At 40.8% G+C, this 13423-nt stretch overlaps 1 protein-coding gene across 6 annotated transcripts in view; it reads left to right on the top strand.

Annotated features, from left to right (window-relative positions):
• Positions 1-13423, top strand: part of Usp54 (ubiquitin specific peptidase 54) — a 96164-nt gene that overhangs the window by 79868 nt on the left and 2873 nt on the right. For 5 of the 6 annotated variants that reach the window (XM_021203269.1, XM_029541737.1, XM_029541736.1 and 2 more), the window contains 3 exons: positions 1978-3374; positions 8346-8464; positions 12698-12884. In XM_021203269.1, the coding sequence (XP_021058928.1) occupies positions 1978-3374; positions 8346-8464; positions 12698-12884 (1703 nt within the window). Of the gene's footprint in view, positions 1-1977; positions 3375-8345; positions 8465-9113; positions 9192-12697; positions 12885-13423 lie in introns of those variants that run through there. The other variant, XM_029541739.1, reaches the window with a different exon arrangement.

Genomic DNA, 13423 nt, shown 5'->3' with positions numbered 1-13423 from the left:
TGTGTGTGTGTGTGTGTGTGTGTGTGTGTGTGTTTTCCTGGGAATAAAATCCAGGAACTTGTATATACTATACTACTAGGCAGGTGTTCTGCTAGTAAGCTACACATTCTCTGCCTCGATTATTGGTCTTTTAGCTATCAGTTCCATTATGCTTGTTAACATTTTTGAACATTTGCCTGGGCTCAGGTCAGAGGCAAGCATTTTCTGTTTTGTTTGTTCCGATTACCTGATGAGATAGTTCCTGTTGCTCAGCATGCTTTCTAAATAAGGGGGCTTGTAGAGAGGATAGTTACTTAGCTAATAAGTGGTAAGAGTATAGAATTCCGATACAGATTCGTTTACCGTCAATGTAGCATCCCTCCCTTCCCCCTCCCTCCCTCCCCCTTCCCCTCCCCCCTTTTCTAGCCTCAAGATCTATCTTATAGTCTAGACTAACTAGGGTCTGCAATACCTTGGACTCCTGATATTTCTTTTTTGCCTCTGGAGTGCTAGTATTACAGGCCTGTTAAACACCACTCAGGCTTATTCAGTTCTGTGGATTGAACCCAAGGCATCCTGCGTGTTGGGCCAGCACTCTACCAGTTGAACTACATCACTAGGCAAAGTTTTGATTAAATTATCACAGTCATGTTACAAGAGTGACTGGATGACTAAACCTACAAACATCTGGGATATACAGATTCATATTATCTAAAATGTCTTGAGACCAAAAGTAAGTCTCTGTCTGTCTATCTGTCCCTGTCTGTCTCTTAACCATCCATCTCTGCCTTTCTTTGTCTCTGTCTTTGTTTCTGTCTCTGTCTTTATGTCTCTCCCTCCTTTCCTTCCTCCCTTCCACTTCTCCCCCCCTCTGTCTTTTTTTCTTTATTTTTTGAGATAGGGTTGCGTAGCTGGCCTGGGACTTGGTAGGTAGACTGTTAGGCCTCACTACAGTCTTCCTGCCCTTGGCTCCTGAATGCCGGGCTTAGAGGTTTGCACTGCCGTACTCAGCTCAGATTTCATTTTTTTTCTTCTTTTAGATTTTGGAACACTCATATAGATGGGTTGAACACCCTTAGCCCTGACATCTGAAGCCTGAGATGCTTCAGGGTCCAAACTTATTTCATTATTGTGCCCATGCCTAAAACATTTGGGGTTCAAAGCACTCCAATGATGGATTTTCAGTGTCTTAATCCTTATCTGAAACTCTAAAGTTGAAGGTTGAAGTTTCCTCTCAGGATGCATTTTTTTTTTTTTTTTGGTCATAAATATAAAACAGTGAGAATTAACTAAATGCATTATGTCCTAATTTCCCCTCCTCACTTTTAAGAGAACCCCATTCTACCACTGTGAAGAGACATTTGAGTGAAGAATGCAGTGATAGTTGATGTCCGTTTTCCCAGGAGTCAAAATCACCTTGTGTTCTGTAGTAAAGTCTCTTCGTTTTGTTGACTGAGCTACCCCATCGGACCCTAGGGTAGCACTTCTCTCTTTGTACAGCTTCCAGTACTTTTGTTGCATAGTGTGAGTGTCTTTTAGACTTTGCCTTCTGTGGAAGAAGCAATTTTTATCTTTTGTTTGTTTGTTCTTTGAGACAGGGTTTCTCTGTAGCCCTGGCTGTCCTAGAACTCACTCTGTACACCAGGCTGGCCTTGAACTCAGAGATCCACCTCCTGAGTTCTGTGAGTAAATGAGTGTGCCACCACTACCTGGCAATTTTTATCTTTTTAAATTTGCAAGTAGAATGTGATTGGAATGGGGCTTTGCAAGTAGTAAAGAATATTAACAAACACTGGACTTAATAACGTATGTACAAATTTGGTGATACTTTATTTTCTTTTGTGAAACTGTAAACTATTGGCTTTGTTTGTGTTTGCCTTTTTTATTCTGTTCATCATATCTGTGAATAGCTAGAGTGGAACTGAATGAGTAGTTTTTTTTGGGAAGATTTATTGTTAGTCAAGGCATGGTGTGACTGATTCTCTCCATTTGTTTCAGTGAACAGCCTATCACGCTCCAAGTATTGTTAAACCAGGAGGCACCGCTGGAACCCTGCGAGGACACAGAGCTTGGGGCCACTTCCTCTTTCTGCCACTCACCTGCTTCCTGCCCTGAGTTACACTCCTCATTCATCCCAGAGTCACCTGCTTCGTCTGTTTCACAGCACAGTCCCCCTAGGACATCTTCCTTGAAGCTTCTGACGTCTTTTGAGGTGGACAGCATCCATCACTCTGCATTCCAGAGGCAGGATTTACCTAAAGCAACAGGTAGAACTGAGATGAGTTCTCAACATGAATGCCTGCCATTAGATCCCCTTGCAGATAGGCTCCAAGGCCACAGGGAGGACAACAGCTGTTGCAGCAAATTCCCACCACAAGAAGGAAGAGATACAGCTCAAGATCAGCTGTTCGAAGGAAAAAAGAATCCTGTTGATAGATCCATGGGGATGCCTTGGTCATATTCAACAGGAGAAGCCACTTCTGAGAGAGTTATACATAGCCTAAATAGTCCTTCAAGTTCATCAGCTCAGCCTAGTATTCCCCCTTACAGTTCCTGCCACCCCATCATGTCTGCTGCTTCTTCACCTGTGCTTCATGCTACTGACCCCATGCAGAAACTTAACCAACATGTTCAAGCCCAAAGTCTCCAGACTTCATTGACTTCAAAAGTGGTCAGAGGCAGTGAGGAGCCCTATAGGCCAGAGTTCCCCAGTACAAAAGGACTTGTCCGCTCATTGGCAGAGCAATTCCAGAAGATTCAGAATACTTCCACGAGAGATGTTATAGGTTCCCAGGATCGAAGTTTGCCAAATGGTCTAAGGAAGAGCTCTTCTCCTTCTGACTTTATGCCTCCATTATCCCAGGGTCCAGGAAAAGAACATTGTCGCTGGGTAAAACAACCCCCTTCTCCAGATGGCAGGGAAAGACTACCCTGCTGGGAAGAACCTGCAGTTCATCATTCTCTTTCCATGGACTCTGGGCTACCTAATGGTGAAACCTCGAGGAGAGGACAGCCCAGGTTGGCTGAGCCAGATATATACCAAGGAAAGCTACCCCAAGTAACAGATATTAGGCCCAAGGAGCTGGGTAGTAGTATCACCTTGGGGACTTCTTTGCCTTTGGATTCTTGGGTAAATGTCACAAGGCTCTGTGATTCTCAGGTTAAACCCAGTGCCCCTGGGCCAGGAGTCAAGTCCTACTCCCATGATTCCCACACACGTGTAACCTACCCAGAAAGAAATCATATCCTTTTGCATCCACACTGGAACCAAGACACAGAGCAGGAGACCTCTGAACTGGAGTCTCTCTACCAAGCAAGCCTTCAGGCCTCTTCTCATACTGGCTATTCTGACTGGAGATCACAGGATGTGGCTTGGCAGCCACTTAGCCTAGCAGGTAAACATAACCGGTGGTAGGGACATGTAAAAACTGAAAGCCAGAGAACAAGGTCAGAAGTGGGGGTCGTGTTCTGTACAGTATAGCTAGCTTACCAGGAGGCAATGAGACCTTTAGCTTTCCTCATAGAGCCTTCAGGACAAGGGCTAGGCAATTTTGTTTTCTTGGTCAGAATTGAAATTGGGTCGGAATTATCACTAGGAGAGCAATTCCCTCCTTGTAAGGAAATGTAAGTCTTGGCTGGTGGGTTCTACAGAATATAGGGCAAAGAACTGCTTCACAGGTCTTTGAGGGTGAGTTATACAGTGTGGGGAAGGCTGAGAAGAGTCTTCTTTTTCTGTGTTTTAGATGTTAAACTGATCCGAGAATCGGGCTTCACGCTCATCTTGCAACAAGTCACTGTGGCATTTTCCCATTTTCCGATTTTCCCAAGCCCTGGTTCTTCCAGGGACTGCTGTGTATGTTTCCTGGATATTAAATAGACTCAAGAGTTAGTATTAAGATATATTTCTGGTATGCATTCTAGTGTGGACTTTATAATAAGATTTACTAAGTACTCTTTAGGTATATAAGACAGGTTAATATAGAAAAATTTAAATGAATGAGGAGAAGCTGGGATATACTTCACTATGCATTCTTCTAATGTGAGAGAAAAAATATGCAAGCATTAAGTTCAAGTTAAGTGTTTTACAGATAATAGTATCATGCTGTTGAGGTGCTTTAGTGGGTAAAGGCACTTGTTGCACAAGTCTATTGACTTGAACTCAATTCGCATGATCTACATAAAGGTGGAAGCAGGCTAGAGAGATGGCTCAGTTTCGAGATTGTCTCACCATGGTATTGAACTCATCATGTAGCTCAGGCTATCCTCAAATGTATGGGGACCCTCTTGCCTCAGTTTCCCAGAGTATTAGAGCTCAATGGAGATACTACACTAGCTTACCACAACCAGTTTTATTTTAACTCTATGGGCATTTAGCTTGCATGTATGTCTGCATACCATGTGCATTCCTTGTAACTGCAGACTAGGACAGGACATGGGATCCCCTGGAACTGTAGTCACAGATGGTTGTAAGCCACCATGTGGGTGCTGGGACTCAAACAAGAGCAGCCAATGCTCTTACCTGCCCACCACAGCCAGTTTTAAAGTGTTTCTGTCACCTTCCAAAGGACTCTGATCCAGCAGCAGTCCTATGCCCCTGTACTTTATCCTTCTCCCTACTCCAAGTAAGCACAAGTATTTCCTGTATACACTGATTTCTTTGGAACATTTCATATGAATGAGATTAATCAGTGTTTGGATTTTTATGACCTGATTAGTTCTTACATATTAGTTCCTGAAGAATTATATAAACTCTGCTTTTGTTCTATATTTTAAATTTTCTAGTACTTTCAAGTTGCATAGAAATTATTTTATCCATGTTTAACTAAAACATTAAAAGTAGCTTTTGTTATGAAAATTTCAGGCCAGATATGCTGTTGTACTTGGAAAGCAGAGGGAAACAGATCCTTTTGTGTTCCAGGCCAGTCTGGTGTACACGCTCACATAGTAAGGCTGCATTTCAAAAAGCAAGAAAAGAAAAGAAAAATGTTAATATATTAAAAAAGTAAAGATGACTGTTACAATTAACCCCGAGGTGCCTAGTACCAGGTCCCATGATGATTAACTTGGCACTTCATCAACAAAAGACCATAACACCTTCACACATACTTTTCCTTTTCACAAAACTTTTTTTCCCATAAGATTATTATTATAGACTAAAATGTACCTAGTCACATTGTGGTCATTGTAACAGAATTATATGGTGCATTGCTTACAAGTTCATGCTTTCATAGTTGTAAAATCCTGTATAGATACACACATGCCACACAAAGGCTGGTTGGTCTGCTCTAGTTTCCTCCAGTGCTCAGCACAGTAATATTGATACAGGTCCCTAAGACTGAGATGCGCTATATTTATGTCGACTTACTTGTTTCTTTTGAAACACATATTAGGCAATGTAGTGTTTCTTTTTAAAAACATGTTTAGTATGGTTTGAGAGACGGCTCAGTGATTAAAATCATTGAATGTTCCTTGAGAGGATCCAGGTTCAGTTTCCAGCACCCACAAGATGGCTCACAGCCATTTTTAACTCCATTTTCAGGGGATCTGCTGCATTAGTCTTTTCTCTGCAGGCACCAGGTACATGTGTGGTGCACAGATATCAGGCGAAACACCCATATCCATTAAAACATTAGAAAATGACTTGAGTTTGTTCAGTCAAAATTTATACGCAAAAATTGTAAAAATCAGAAAAAAAAGCTTTAAGACTTGGATTTGACAATTTCTTAGATGTGACACTAAGAAAATAGGTACTGGATGGAAAAAGATAAACTGCTACATCAAAGTTAAAATGTTTGTGATCAAAGGACATTATAGACATATAGGTATGCATCAGCAGTAGAGCATGTAGCATTAGCATGCATGAGTCTGGCTTCAGTCGCCAAGATCATAGATAAATAAAATTAAGAAAGGATATTATACAGGACTGTAGAGATGGCTTAATGACTTAGAGCACTGGCTGCTCTTACATAGAACCCAGGTTCAATTTCTAACACCACATGGCAGCTTACAACTATCTGTAACTTCTGTTCCAGGAGATTTAATGTCCTCTTTTGGCCTTTGTGGCTACTGCATGCAAGTGCTACACAGACATATGTAGACGTAACACATATACACTTAATGAAACAATATAAAAGACCAAACAAACTAAAATATGTATTTAGTGTGTGTATATATGTGTGTGTCTCAGCATAGTGCCCTGTTCAGTGGACAACCTGCAGCAGTTGGCATGTGTGTCTGTGCTCCACATGTGTGCAGTACCTGCGGAGGGCAGAAGAGGGAGTCATATTCCCTAGAACAGGAGTTAAAGATGGTTGTGAATTATGATTTGGTGCTGGGAATTAAACCCAGGTCCTCAGTGCTCTTAACCACTAAGCCATTTATTTAAAAAAAAAAAAATTGATATAGTCTTTTGTAAAGCTCAGCCTGGCCTTGAATTCCTTTACCCTTCTGCCGCTCCTAACAAGCACGGATGCTGCAGTTGTATGCCACTACACCAGGCTGCATTTTAAAATTATTTATTTGTTGGATAGCCTTTTAAAGTAAAAATTCTTGGGGGCTGGTGAGATGGCTCAACTGTTAAGAACACTGACTGCTCTTCTAGAGGTCCTGAGTTCAAATCCCAGCAACCACATCGTGGCTCACAACCACCCATAATGAGATCTGAAGATAGCTACAGTGTACTAACATATAATAAATAAATAAAATCTTTAAAAAATAATAAAGTAAAAATTCCTCCCAATCAGTGGCACACACCTTTAATCCCAGCATTCGGAGGCTAAAACAGGTAGATCTCCAAGTTCAAAGCCAGCCTGGTCTTTAGAGCAAGTTCCAGGACAGCAAGGGCTATACAGAGAAAGTCTGTCTCAAAAAACAAACCAAGCTGGACAGTGGTGGCGCTTGCTTTTAATCCCAGCACTTGGGAGGCAGAGGCAGGTGGATTTCTGAGTTCAAGGCCAGCCTGGTCTACAGAGTGAGTTCCAGGACAGCCAGGGCTACACAGAGAAACCCTGTCTCAAAATAAATAAATAAATAAATAATAATCCGCAACCAACCCAACCCAACCAACCAAACAAGGTGTAGCTCAAGACGTTGGTGTTTTCCGAGTTTCCATGTATATTCCCCCTTTCTACCCTCTGAGGATTGAACCCCCAATGCTTCATATGTGTTAGTCAGGTGTTATACAACTAAACAGTATAGGTTTTTTGAGACAGGGTTTCTCTGTATAGCCCTGGCTGTCCTGGAACTCACTTTGTAGACCAGATAGGTATAATTTTTAAAGCTCTCAGTTGAATCAGTACTATTATGAGAACCAATGCATTAAGTAGCAGGAAATGCATTAAGTAACACCATATCTGGCCTGAAATTTTCTTAACAAAAGCTACTTTTAATGTTTTAGTTAAACATGGATAAAATTATTTCCATGCAACTTGAAAATACTAGAAAATTTAAAATATAGAACAAAAGCAGTCTTAAGTACTAACATCAACAGTATACTTAAGCACTCTCTCTGTGTGTATATATATCAAAGTATCATATCCAGACGTGTATGCATATACATACATGCATGCATACATACATACATACGCACCAAATGTAGGGCAGGTACATTTTCATAAGACTTGTGGGGCTTCACATATCCAGTTTAAAGCAGTATTGATGTTTGATTATAATTTAAGTGATTGAAAAAAGCTAGGAGTAAATTGGGATAACAGAATATTACACATGCTAAATATTTCTAACGTGATCCTGCTCAGAGAGAGAGAGAGAGACAGAGAGAGACAGAGAGAGACAGAGAGAGAGAGAGAGACAGACAGAAGGAGGGTATCAGAAGCTAAGAAAATACCGTGCTTAACCTTGAAAGACTTGAGTTTCAATTCTGGTTAAACAGCATCTCAATCAAACTCTGGAACTCATTTCCCTATTAGAGCAAAGGAAGAAGTTTTGATATACAATAACTATGGTCATTTAAATTCTGAACTAGAGACATAATTTCCTTTCTTTCCACACTATGTTAGAGAAGATCACTCTGTCAGATAGTTTCCTTTATAGATTTCAAGTATTGGGCTTGATTCTGAAAACAAAGCTCATTTTATTCATAAAAGAGAAATGTTGACGGATGATGATATTCAGCTGATTGTCCTTCTAGCTCCTTTCCTGGAAATGTCTTCAGTAGTTTTGATTTTTGTGACCTATAGGAATTTATCCATATTCTGAAATTTGGCGTTTATACATTCAAGGACCATGCTTCTCCACTGAATTCAGAGATGCATATTAATTACTTAATGAGAGAAATCCATGATTGTTCTTCCAGGCCCAGATTCTAGAGGAGAGGCGGCTTCAACTTGCTTTTATGTTTTCCTCCTTAGGCTCTGCAGATGGCATGGGGAGGAGACTGCACTCAGCCCCTGGGCTTGATCTCTCGAAGCCTCTCACAGCAGAGATGGAGCATGTTCTTTATGAACCGAGCACAGTGCCTGTCTCTCAGGTATCGGCTTCTAGTGCTAAGGTGCTGGATGCAGGTGGTGTGCTAGAGAGGAAGGCTTGCAAAGGGGCTAGTGCAAGTGGTGCTGGGTCAACAGGACAGGTAACGAGAGGCTGCAAGGAGTGTGAGCTGCTGTTTCACCTTCTCTCCAGCTCAGTGCACAGCTGAGCGCACTCCAGGAAGTTTTAAATCGAGTGAAATGTGTGAACAAAAAAAGAGAAATGATTAAAAACCCTCCTTTTTGAGACTTTTTATTTTATTTTTACTTTATTTCTGTGTTTTGGTTTCTTCTGAGACAAGGTTTTACTATGTACATATCCCTGGCAATTTTCTGATTTCCTCTGTAGACCATGCTGGTCTTGAATTTATGGTGCTATCCTGTCTTTACCTTCTGGGGATTACTGTCACTATTACACCCAAGGAGTAGAGATTAGTCAACAGACTCAAATACTGGATTGTTGGCTAGGTGTATAGGTAGTCTACTTTTCTGAGAATTTTATATACTTTTCTAAAACAAATTGAATTTTCATTACTATAAAGGTCAGAATACGAAGCATCCTGCTTTGAAGCTTGTCTACCAGATTAGTGGATAAAAATGTAAAAACAGGTTTTATTTTGTTTGCTTTATTATTGTTGTTTTTATTATTTGCAGGGTCTCATGTACTCTGGCTAGTAGAACTCACTATGTAAGCCAGGCTGGATTCCACAGAGAACTGCCAGCCCCTGCCTCCAGAGTGCTGGGTTGAGAGGCATGTACCACTATACCAAACTTAATTTTTATTTGCAGTACCAGGACTGAACCAGGACCTCACGTGCTGGGCAACCCTTCTATCACCTAGCTAAATGGTTATAAATACATGGTACAATTAAAAGGTTCAATTCAATTTCCCTCCCAAAATGAACTCTAGGGTTACTGAGTGTAAATTCCTAAATGAACATTTCTTCTTCCTTCTCTTTTTCTTCTTCTTCTTTTTCCTGTTTCTACTCTTCCTTTTCTTTTTTTTTTTTTGTTTTCGTTTGTTTGTTTGTTTCAAGACAGGGTTTCTCTGTGTAGCTCTGGCTGTCCTGGAACTCACTTTGTAGACCAGGCTGGTCTCGAACTCAGAAATCCGCCTGCCTCTGCCTCCCAAGTGCTGGGATTAAAGGCATGTGCCACCACGCCCGGCTTACTCTTCCTTTTCTTCCTCCTCATCTTTTCCTTCTCTTCCTCCTCCTCCTCCTCCTCCTCCTCCTCCTCCTCCTCTTCCTCCTCTTCCTCTTCCTCATCTTCTTTGGGAAAAGGCGATTTCCCTAGCATAGCATTTGTTCTCACATATTTTCAATGCATTTAATTGAAATATTATTTTCCCAAGAGAGTTGGCTTCTGTGTAGTTATCATGCAATTATTTATTGATTTATTGATTATGCTTTTCAAACAGTGTGCTGAATGAGTGATCCAGTGTCTGGTTTCATGGAGCATTTAGTCTACTGCAGGGACAGATAAACACACAAACATTTATAATGTGATGAAATGCTAGCTGCTATGAGACCATCCTAGAAGAGGTGAGATACCAGGGAAAGGGTCATTGAAAAAGAACAGTGAGTCTGTCAGGCACCTGGAACTGAAGCATATGTTTACTAGATTAAAAGGGAATAATTGGTATGACAAGACTAGAAAGTCTGATGAAGAGAAACCATAGAATTGTTGACAATGACAGGAAGGACTATAAGCAGGAGTCAGATCATGGATTACAGAGGATTCTGTAGGTCACACAGGAGTTTGAGAGCATATAGAGAAGTAAATATATTGGAGAGTCAGGAAGTAAAGACAATATTGGTGACTGCCTGACTGCCTGCACACAGGGGAAAGAGAAACCAAGAATGATATTCATGTCTTGTGGGTTGGTAATTATGTTTGGGAGAGTTAAATATACTTAAATTTGGGTATTCACTACTGGAAATAGTCGGTTAGGTCTGGATATGAGACATATGGATTAGAAGTAGAAAATTGGATTGGGACTCCTTGCCCCTGAAAAAAAGGGGATAAAATAGGAAATGGGCTAGTACATACCTATGAAGAGCACCATATTTAAGGTGGTTCTTTTTTCTGAAGAGGCTTAAAACTACAGAGAAGGTGGCAAGAGGACAAAGGGACTGCGGTAGTGTATTCCACTAGAAATCCTTTCTCTGGGACACTTCCCTAAATATTATGAACATAGCTGATGATATAACACACATTCTTCCCTTGAATGGCTTGCAGCCTATTAAATGAAACTAACTAGACTGGCATATAGATTAATGTATTATTTACTAAGTACTTGCATTGTTTCAGATGTTACAGATGTGAAATTAAATGTATTCTACAACAGGAAGAAAGACAATCATCAATAAATAAATGATATAACCCAAGATAGTGATAATTATGATAATGAAGAATAAAATAAGTCAAGGAAATAAGGAATTAAAGACCTGTTTCTTTAGGGCTGCTTTTTGTTAGGATAGTTAAGAGGTAGTGAGAGGAATTAACATTTGATCAAAGATTCCAGTGATAGGAAGTTTAGGGCCATGACACAATATTCCTGATAACAGAAAAGCAAGTGTAAAGGCCTGATAGAGGACGAGTTGATGTGTTTGTGAAACATCTAGGTGAGATGATGCTTGTCTATAATATTTATATTTGTGAGGTTGAGGTTGGAGGGCTTTTTGTTTGTTTTGTTTTGTTTTTAAACCTTTTTAGTGGCTGGGTGGTGGTAGCAGCGCATACCTTAAATCCCAGCGATCCAGAGGCAGAGGCAGGCGGATCTGTCAGTTCGAGGCTGGCCTGGTCTACAGAGTGAGTTCCAGAATGGCCAGGGTTACACAGAGAAACCCTGTCTCAAAAAAATAAGACAAAAAAAAAAATGAAATTAGATACTGCAAGTGAGCTGCCATGTGGGTTCTGGGAGTTGAACCCAGGTCCTTTGAGAGAGCAGCCAGTGTTCCAAATCAGTGAGCCATTTCTCCAGCTCCATGAGCCGTCTTGCTAGTCCTGAGGCTGGAGCATTTTAAGTTTGAGCCAGCTTGGGTTACATAACAATATGCTGTCTCCAAAATAGTAATTATAATAAGCAGTAAGAGAAAAAAGAGTGTGTGTAAAGAACCCAGGGACAATAGAGGATTAGTGCGGAAGATCAGCCATGCTGTCACATGGGGCCTCATGATACAATTAAGCAAGTATCAGGAGATGGGAAGATCAGACTGAGGCTTCTGCAATGGTCCAGGGAAATTTAAATATGAAATCCATATGTGGAAATATCTCTTTAACCATGATGAATGAGAAATAGGAAGTTAAGGGCAAACCCAATATTTATGTCTAAGTAACTTAGAAAAATGTGGTTCTAGGAGGAGGAGTTTGGTAAACTTTATTCAATTGTGAATGTTTCACCATCTTTGATAATAAATTAAATATTTCTGGGTCTTTACCACAAAAGTGAGTGGAGCCATGGCAGACCAGAAGCAACTGGAAATAGGAGTGTGACCTACAGAAGAGGCAGCCATGGACTAGAGCTGTGGCAGGGCAGAGTAGAGTCCAGTTCTGTGTCTTAGCAGGTAGTTTAGTGCCCAGTATAGATTCTCTTCAGCCTCCTAGTCTCCTTAAATACCTTTCTGCCTCTCCTCCTGTCTCCTTTCCTGTCCTCTGTCTCCTTTATTTTTGGTGGGTCGGGGGAATTGAACCCGGGGCCTACTCTACAATTGAACTAAATCCACAACCCCTGTTTGGTTAATGCTTGTGGTTTCTTTTCTTCCCTTTTTTCTTTTCCTTTTTTTGAGATATGGTATTCCTTGTGTAGCCCAGTCTGGCTTTGAACTCACTATGTGGGTAAAGCTAGCTTTAAACTCAAAGCAGTCCTGCTCAATCTCCTGAGCACTGTTGATTATAGGTGTATATATATCAACATGCTCAGCTCTGAGCTCCTATTTCTAAGTTTCTATGTCAATCTCTTTAATTGTACAGTGAGCATTAAGGTGTTTGCTAAAGATCGAACTGGTGGACCTAGGAAGGTAGACATTGTGAGGAAAGAGGTAGAAGGAGAGGGTCTTAGGCATTTCCTAGGAAGGCCCCATCTGGAAAAGGTGTGTTGTACTCTGGTTCCTTCCATTCCCTCCTGCTTGCCTCACTGTCTTTATCCAACCACATCCTGCCATGTTAACCCTCATCTTTGTGTTTTTTTTTTTTTGTTTTGTTTTCTTTTCTTTTTTGTCTTGTCTCATTATAAGGATTCATCAAACGTGAGGAAAAAGACTTTGGAAACCGGGCACCATTGTTCCAGCTCCTCTTCCCTCCCTGTCATCCATGATCCTCCTGTATTTCTCCTTGATCCTAAACTCTACCCTCCCCAACCACAGTTCCTGTCCCCAGATGTCCTGATGCCCAGCATGGCAGGGGAGCCCTATAGACCCCCAGGTAACATCCCCCAAACTAATATTATTCTTTTTCAGGGTCAAATCAGTATACCTCCTGGGAAAATGGGGTGTCCCAAGGTGGACTGAAATAAAAGACATGAATTACTGTTTTAAGATCAAGCGCTGATCTTCATGAAGTATGATCGAATAATTTTTTAGATACCTTGCTTCACTCCTGAGTGTGAACCAACCTGTTTGAGTCATGAAGGAAAAGGCCTTGAAGTGATGAAGTGTAGTTAATGCATTTCTCGTCGGAATCCCCAGACTGAAAGTGCCATCTTCTAGCTAGTTTTCTCCCCTGTTGTTTATTAAGTCTCAGCTGAGAGGTGATGGAGGAGGACAGAAGTGAATGGAAGATTGGGAAGACACTGTACCTTGAGAACACATGTCATATGTATAGACCCAGATAGTCCACAGGAAGATGACAGCACCCTTCTGGCTTTCATTGATCTCCATGGAAGATATTCTTTTTTTTAATCCTTATGGGTTTAACATTATATATATATATATATATATATATATATTTTTTTTTTTTTTTTT

This window comes from Mus pahari, chromosome 8, assembly GCF_900095145.1.
Source record: "Mus pahari chromosome 8, PAHARI_EIJ_v1.1, whole genome shotgun sequence".
In the NCBI taxonomy this organism is placed as follows: Eukaryota; Metazoa; Chordata; class Mammalia; order Rodentia; family Muridae; genus Mus; species Mus pahari.
Note: the sequence above shows the minus strand (reverse complement) of the source record. Positions and strands in the feature narration are given on the sequence as shown.